At 38.9% G+C, this 8,278-nt stretch overlaps 2 protein-coding genes and 1 pseudogene across 2 annotated transcripts; 2 read left to right on the forward strand and 1 right to left on the reverse strand.

Annotated features, from left to right (window-relative positions):
• The window catches only part of LOC106338444, a 6,961-nt pseudogene extending 5,755 nt beyond the window's left edge, over nucleotides 1–1,206 (reverse strand).
• A 59-nt stretch (nucleotides 1,207–1,265) lies between these two features.
• LOC106338445 (glutathione S-transferase T3-like) lies at nucleotides 1,266–5,212 on the forward strand. Its single transcript, XM_013777419.1, has 4 exons — nucleotides 1,266–1,481; nucleotides 3,745–3,799; nucleotides 4,070–4,141; nucleotides 4,425–5,212. The coding sequence occupies exons 1-4, from the start codon at nucleotides 1,266–1,268 to the stop codon at nucleotides 5,210–5,212; spliced, it is 1,131 nt and encodes a 376-aa protein (XP_013632873.1).
• A 372-nt stretch (nucleotides 5,213–5,584) lies between these two features.
• On the forward strand, nucleotides 5,585–7,184 carry LOC106338446 (the record flags this gene model as incomplete). Its single annotated transcript, XM_013777420.1, has 3 exons — nucleotides 5,585–5,596; nucleotides 6,278–6,726; nucleotides 6,824–7,184. Coding segments are annotated over exons 1-3 (822 nt in total), but the record flags the coding sequence as incomplete, so codon positions are not given.
• Between the last annotated feature and the right edge of the window lie 1,094 nt (nucleotides 7,185–8,278).

Consider the following 8,278-nt stretch of genomic DNA (forward strand, 5'->3'; position numbering starts at 1 on the left):
GACCCACGCCGAGCCGAGCCGGCCGGACGGCGGCGCGCGCGTGGAGAGCTCTCTCTTCATCTGAGCTGTTTAACCTCTCATGTCATGAAGACATATATATACTCCTCAAAATCAACTCTCCCAACCAATGTGGGATGTTGTTAACTTCATTTCATTAAAGCCAACAAGGCTTTTTGTAAGAACCCATAGGCCCATTTCATTTTCACATTTTGCCATATATTATTTGAGTCATTAGGCTTAATAATTTGGTCCAACAATGGCATCGGGTGTACATTTCATTTCAACCATTTGATCAAATAACGCCAAGGCTTCAGAGATCCTATCTTCAAGACATAACCCATGGAGCAGGGTGTTGAAGGTAACAATATCAGGGTGGAATCCATGTTTTGTGAGCTTACCAAACGTAGACAAAGCAAACGGAAGCTTAGAGCAGCTGCAGAAACATTTTATAAGGATGTTCATTGTGTAGATATCACGTGGAATCCGCCTCATTTCCATCTTCTGATAGAGAGAAATCACAACATCGGGTCGCTCCATTCTCACCACCACCCCCATTAGCTTACAGAAATCAATCACGGAAGGTAAGGGAGTAGATCGAAGCATGTCGTCAGAACAAATCAGTCGCATTATCTAAGCTTTTGATATAATGAAACCCGCTCCGCAATTCCAAGTCCTCTCCTTTGAAAGTTGCTTCGTTACAGAGCCGTGCTTCAAGTGTATCCAAAAAAGCTTTCGCCTAGGGCCCCCAAAATATATAGTATTTTTAGGGCCCTAAATTTCCAAAAATTATTAGTAGTATATTGGTTTAAGTTTGCCATTTATTATTCAATACAAGTTCAATTATCTACATTGCTTTTTAAAAAAATGAGTATTTTATTTTATTGTCAATTTTCCAAATTGAAAAAAGGAATATATGTTTTATATGTCAAACTCCTAAATAAAAAGGAAAAAGTGCAGTTATACTTAATATATTTGGTTCGTATATATTCATAAGTATTCTACGTGCAATGTTCACATCAATCTTTCTCAAGCAAGCACACACGTCTTCTTTCTTGGTTCTCAATCCTGTGCTACAGGTGTCTCTTATATTATCATCAGTTTTGTTAAAGTGGTGAATTTTTTTATTTTTTTATTTTTTTAGTTTTCAGTCTTTGTTGATTTAAGTTTAATTATTAATTTCAGAAAATATGCCTCCAACGAGATCATGTGCATCAGGAGCCAAGAAAAGACAAAAAAAAGACAGAGTTGATGCATTGGTGAAATCAATGCAAGGTTCTATGGACAGATTTCTTGTAAAATCAGCAAATCTTAATGAATCCGGTAGAAGTGGTGATGAGTTTGATGATCCAATGGAAGATGAGAATGAAATAAATGATGAGGATGTCAATGAAGAAGATAAGGAGGTTGAAGATGATGTTACTGATGTCACTGAAGAGGATGATAATCTAAGTGAAAAGGAGAATGAAGACGTGAATGATCAAGTTCAAGATAATACTTAGTTTTTTAAAGTTATTGTCTTAATATTTTTTTTTCAAATATATATTGTACTATGATAAAAAAAAAATTATAAAGGGGCCCCATTTTTATATTCGCTTCAGGCCCCATTAAACCTTCGCACGTCTCTGCTTCGTTACCACCACTGAAATGGACTGACGAAGAAGGTGGAGGCTTTCTAATTATACCTTTCTTGGAGAAAGCGACGTTGATGAATCAATCTTTAAACCCTAGCCAACATTTTGTTCCTCGTCGATCTTTAAAAACTCTGACCTCAAGGCAGGAGCTAGCGAGTGTGTTAAAGTCCAACTTTGAAAACTGGCTCCATTCGATTGGTACAGTGACCGGTTCAGAGATGAACTATACGCTTGAATCAGTGTGGGAGCTAATAATTTAATTTCATTTGAGTGACTGCGAGAGCTAAGATGGAAAACATTATCCTGTAAAGACAAGGGATACTCTCTTCTATCGTTTTCTCTAACTTCTCTCTAAAAGATCTTTTATCAGAACAGTTGCTTCCCGGTGGCCGGTGGTATCACCGCCGGTCACCTACCCCTTTTTGTTCTTTTGTTGTATATATCTTCCCTCGGCGAATTTCATCTTCCGCTTGTCGGATCTATCTTTCGCATGGCGACTTTTGATGTGATCTATCGATTCAAACAGGGTTGTTTTTCATGATTTTCTTTTATTCCCGTTTTTGAGTCGATTAATAATAGTCCGATCTTTGTGATTGGATCATAGTTAGTTTATGTTTTCCACTTGGGGCGTAATTTTATTCCGTTAAATCCTTGATCATATACCTCCTTCACCGCTCACTCTGGCTTCTTTTATATGAGAGTCAGTCTCTGCTTTCTTTATGTAGCCGTTCATGGCGTTCAAGAGGAGCATCTCTGAAGAGAGAAAGAGGAGTTTGATGGATACTTGAAATCATTTATGAAGGAGATTCAGAAGAATCGGCGTTGTCTTCAGCGGTCCGATAAAGGATCTATCTTCAGTTTAATTTCAGTTTTTCTCTGTTTCAATTCTTGTGGATTGAGGCCCCCTTTGCTCAAGTATTTACGGTTAAAGTGGAAAGCATGTGAATTTGGTATCGGGTTTGGTGGTTGGCTTAAGACAATAATGGAGGCAGAGAAGAGGAAGACGTTGCGGCGGAGAAACTAGACAGGGGCCAAAATTGCCGTGGAAGAGACACGTGTAGATTCAAGAAACTTCTTCTTCAGACGCGTGGAGATTCACGTAGCAATCACCGCCTTAGAACTAGGGCTTATTGTAATTTTATCTGGGCCTATCTTGTAATAACCCAATACCAGATTGTATTGCCCATTGGGCCAGTTTCTAATGAAACAATGTTGACAAAAAAAAAAAAAAATCCTGTAAAGTAATTTTTTTTTCTTTTCTTTTTTTTTTTTTGGTCTTAGGAGACAGCTTGTTAGACCATCTTTAATGCAGATGGTTAGTGGGCTGCTTAGTGATTTTTTTATTTAAAAAAAAAGGAAAATGAATTAATTGGAGAGGAAGCGCTGCTTAATTAGGCTTCAGAGGAAGTGATGCTAATGGGACACGTGTTGGCATGATGCGAGTCTGCGTCCCTTTCTCTATCTCTCTCTCTCTCTCACGAAACACAAGCGTTTCTTCTGTATCTCTCTCTCGACGACTCCGCCTTCAATCTTCTCCTACTCTCGACGAAATCGATCTCTCCTCGACGGCTCCGTGAGCTATCGACGATGATGTCTCCTTGTATCTCTCGCTCTCCTCGAAGCCTCCGTGATGATCGACGATGTTCTCTCCTCGTCTATCTCGCTATCCTCGACGCCTCATTGAGAAACATGAGCATGCATCTGTCCTCGTCTCTCTCTCTCCTCGACGACTCTGCGATGAATCTCTCGGCGTCTCGCAGTGTCGATCTCCCCGAGGATGAAGCTCCTCCATCTCTCTCTCTCGGCGTCTCGCGGTGTCGATTTCCTCGAGGATGAAGAATCCCCCCGAGGATGAAGCTCCTCCATCTCTCTCTCTCGGCGTCTCGCGGTGTCGATTTCCTCGAGGATGAAGAATCCCCCCGAGGATGAAGCTCCTCCATCTCTCTCTCTCGGCGTCTCGCGGTGTCGATCTCCTCTCTTAGGCTCGGAGCTCTCCTCTACGTCAACAAAAGAAAGGTAAAGCTACGGATGTTGCCATTTAAGTGTGAATCGACCTTTGATATTTTTATTAGTTTGTTCCTGCCTCAAGATTTGTCTGTCTTTGTTTCTTCAGATGGTCGGAGCTAGAGACGAAGGTTCGTCAAACAAGACGTCTACAATGAAGACAGGTAAAACTTCAACCCTCTTTGATCTGTCAAATGGTTGTTGTCTAAATTGTTTAAAAATGGATGAAATTGAATCGAGATAGTATCAACTGAATCGAGTGTCATGAATGGATGTTGTCTGAAATTGTTTAAGAGTTCTCCTATATCATTTAGCTTCTGGTCTGAATTGAATCGAGTGTCCTGAATTAGTTTTGTATCTGTTTGTTTGTCTCTTGAGGTCTGTTTCTCATTGTTGTTTTCTGTTTGTTTGTGTCATGAGCTCCATGGATGAAGGTTCGTTAAATAAGATGACTACAACTGCAGAATCGTTTGCAAGCAAAGGAGTGCATTCACCGGAGAAAAGAGGTAAATTTTTAGTATTTTTTAGTCATTGAAAGCTTGGTCTGTTTGCATTGGTTGGGTTAGGTAGTTAATGTGTTTGGTGTGGTTGCATTGATGTTGGTAATGAAAAGGGAATTGCTTTTGGTTGCAGTAGGTTGTTAAATGACTAGCTTTAGTTTGAATTGTCGATAATAAATGACTTGCTTTGTGTTTGATTATGGTTGCGAAAGGGTAATAAATAGAAGTTAGATATATGTCAACTCCAAAACTGCTTTAAAACTTCTTCTTTCTCTTCTATCTCAAACAGATTTCTATCAGTTAATTCTCTCTTCTTTCACTTCCGAGATGGAATTTAATCCATTTACTGAGCCTTCAAACTTTGTTGAACTGCTTAGCAGTCAACAAAGCGTTTCACTATCTGAAGCGCAAGTTCCCTTCTATGGCACTCAAGGCACTGAGCCTTCAAACTTCGGTGAAGACAACCATGCCTCTCGTAAAGAAAGAAGGACGTGGTCGCCAGGAGATGATGTTCTGCTCATTAGCTCGTGGCTAAACACGAGCAAAGATGCAGTAGTAGGGAATGAGCAAAGGCTTAATGCATTCTGGAAAAGAATAGCTGCGTACTACAATGCTAGTACCTCTGTTGGTGGCTGTGAAAAGAGAGAGCCAACACACTGTAAGAATCGCTGGCAGAAGATCAATGACCAAGTTTGCATGTTTTGTGGCGCATACGAAGCTGCGAACAGAGAGAAAACCAGTGGTCAAAACGAGAATGATGTGCTCAAACTAGCCCACCAGATCTTTTTCACTAACCATAATAAAAAAATCACCCTTGAGCATGCTTGGAAAGAGTTGCGTAATGACCAGAAGTGGTGCGAGCTGTCTACTGCTAAAAATGATGGAGGCTCCAAAAAGAGGAAGTGTGGGGATGTTTCACATTCAGCAAGCTCGAAAGCAACTGAAGTGGATTCCAGTGACGATGATGAAGCAACAACTCATCCCCCGGGTGTTAAGGCAGCAAAGGCTCGTTCTAAGAAGACAATGAGTGATGGGAAGGAACTGTCTGAGTTTCAGACAATGTGGAACATCAAGTAGCAAGATTTGGCTTTGAAATCAAGGTTGTATAAGATGAAGTTACTCGACGGTCTCATTACTAAACAAGGACCACTAACGGATGTTGAAGAAGGGTTTAAAACTCAACTCATGAATGAGTTGATGTCTCCATAGATTTCGTCTCGGTTTGTTTGTCTTGTTCGACCGATATGTTTAAGTTTAAGTTTAAGTTTAACTCAACTCAAGAAGCGTTTAAGTTTATATTTGCTTGTTCTCGTTGCTTGTGTTGGTATTGTTCCGTGTTTATGTTGTGGAGTTTGTGTTGCTTGTTCTCGTTGCTTGCTTAAGTCATATATAGAACTTCTTCTTAATATTTGTTGTTGTTATTGTACTGTGTTTCAGGTGAAAGAGACAATGAGGGAAAGAGTAAAAGAGTGCAAGATTGAAAGAGTGGAAGTCACACGTTCTTGGAGTCTTGTTACATGTTCAGTGTGTCACGAGTCTTGTTGTTTCGTTGTTTCAAGTCACGAGTGTTGTTGCTTTGTTCCATTGTGTCACAGACTTTTGTAATATTTGGTTGTATCAAGTCACGAGTCTTGTTGTCTTGTATGTCACGGACTTGTATAAGTTTTAGGAGACTTGTATTATAAAGTAGTTGCTTCTCTCTAACTTTGTATTCACGATTGCTCAAGATCACATCTCTCTTTCTTTGTATCATTTTCAAAGTTCCTCAACATTAGAATTCTATTTCTTTGTATCATCATCATCATTCCTCAACATCACAACTCTTTTTCTTCTTTTCATTTTCACGATTCCTCAACATCACAAGTCTTCTTTTTATCACAAAACAAGATCGTCGTTTTATCACTAAGTTTTTTAAACACCTTTTCACCTTTTCACCTTCTCTTTCTCATGGCATCTTCTTCTCAAAACAATTTTGAAGATTCACTTGATGATGCATTTGATGAATATTTTGATCAACATTTTGATCAATATTTTGATCAAACATTTGAGAATTTTACCATTGGTCATCAAGACGAAGCAAGAAAACAAAGAAAAAAGCGAGCCTGTATTGAAAGAAACCGTGAAGCGGGCAATCTTCGTCAGTGGAATGATTATTTCAGTGAAAATCCAACATACACTGATACTCTTTTTCGCCGACGATTTAGAATGAACAAACCGTTGTTCATGAAAATTGTTGATCGACTCTCCAATGAAATGGAATTCTTTCGACAAAAACGAGATGGTCTCGGAAGGCAAGGTCTCTCTACACTTCAAAAATGTACAGCAGCCATTTGTGTCTTGCCATATGGTACTGCGGCTGATGCGGTTGACGAATACCTCAGGCTCGGTGAAACTACTACTCGGTCATGTGTCGAACATTTTGTGGAAGGAATAATACATTTATTCGGCGATGAGTACCTAAGAAGACCAACACCGGCTGATCTTCAACGTCTACTTGATATTGGTGAGTTTCGTGGAATTCCCGGGATGATAGGAAGCATCGATTGTATGCATTGGGAGTGGAAGCATTGTCCCACCGCTTGGAAAGGGCAATATTCACGAGGTTCGGAAAAACCCACAATCGTTTTGGAAGCGGTGGCTTCGTATGAACTATGGATATGACATGCGTTTTTTTGGACCTCCACGTACCTTAAATGATATCAATGTTCTTGATCGCTCACCTGTTTTTGATGACATAATAAATGGTCAAGCTCCGCAAGTCACTTTCTCTGTCAATGGAAGAGAGTATCATTTGGCTTACTATCTGACCGACAGTATTTATCCGAAATGGGAAACTTTTATCCAATCTATTTCATTACCACAAGGACCGAAAGCGGCTTTATTTGCTAAACATCAAGAAGCTGTCCGAAAAGATGTCGAGCATGCTTTTGGAGTCTTGCAAGCTCGCTTTGCCATTGTTAAAAACCCTGTACTTTTTTGGGATAAAGCCAAAATTGGGAAGATTATGAGAACATGTATCATACTCCATAATATGATAGTAGAAGACGAACGAGATGGATATACTCAATTTGATGTTTCAGGATTCCAACAAGGAGAAGAAACCGGAAGTTCACATGTCAATCTCGATTTTTCCTCAAATATGCCTACAAATCTCGTCAATATGATGGGTGTTCGAACTAGAATCCGTGATAGGCCAATGCATGAACAAATCAAAGCTGATTTGGTTGAACATTTATGGAGTAAATTTGGAGAGGATGCAGACAACAACTAAGTTCCGAATGTTTTTTCAAATTATTCTCGTTTATTTACTAATCTTTGTTGTTATGTTTTTAATTTCAAATCTATTTTTTAAATTATCTTTTCATATGTTTGATATAATAAATAATTTTAAATAATTTTTAAAAAATTAATTAAGAACCCCTAGTTAAGCACCTACCATTGGAGCACACATTCTACTACTTTCTTAACTTGAGTTCTTAAGTACATGTAAAGTACAATTAATTATTTAAATAATCATTAAGCACTCCATATGGGGTGTTAGGGTTAAACACTACAAGAAAACATCAGGGATTCTGAGGGAAAAAATCGTCGGAATTTCGTCGGAATAACGTTATTCCGACGACATACCGACGAAACACGCCGTCGGAAATAATTCTTCGGAATTTCTTTTTTCCTCGGAAATCCCTCGGAATTTTCCGACGGAATTCCGAGGAAATAAATTTCCGAGGAAATTCTGAGGATCACCAGTTTGTCGGAAATGTCCTCGGAATATACCGAGGGAGAACTTCGTCGGTATAATTCCTCGGAAGTTCATCGATCGATGCGTGTTTGGACATATATACATCGATCGGTAGGAGTATACCGACGGACCTTTTCCTCGGTTTATTCCGAGGGAACTGGTTCCTCGGAATAAACAGAGGAACCTGTCCCTCGGTATAGCCCGAACGTTTTTTAAAAAACGCATCGATCGATCTAGTGAAAAATATAATTAATTTCCTCGGAATGTAAAAAATATTAATTTTTAAAAAAAAATAAAATTTCTGAAATTTAAATTCGAAAATATGAAATTAAAAGTAAAATTGAAATCATATTAATTAATATTCAAAGTTTCACAAATAAAAATAAAACATTCCGAGTTTGTGG

This window comes from Brassica oleracea, chromosome C4 (genome assembly GCF_000695525.1).
Source record: "Brassica oleracea var. oleracea cultivar TO1000 chromosome C4, BOL, whole genome shotgun sequence".
NCBI lineage: Eukaryota > Viridiplantae > Streptophyta > Magnoliopsida > Brassicales > Brassicaceae > Brassica > Brassica oleracea.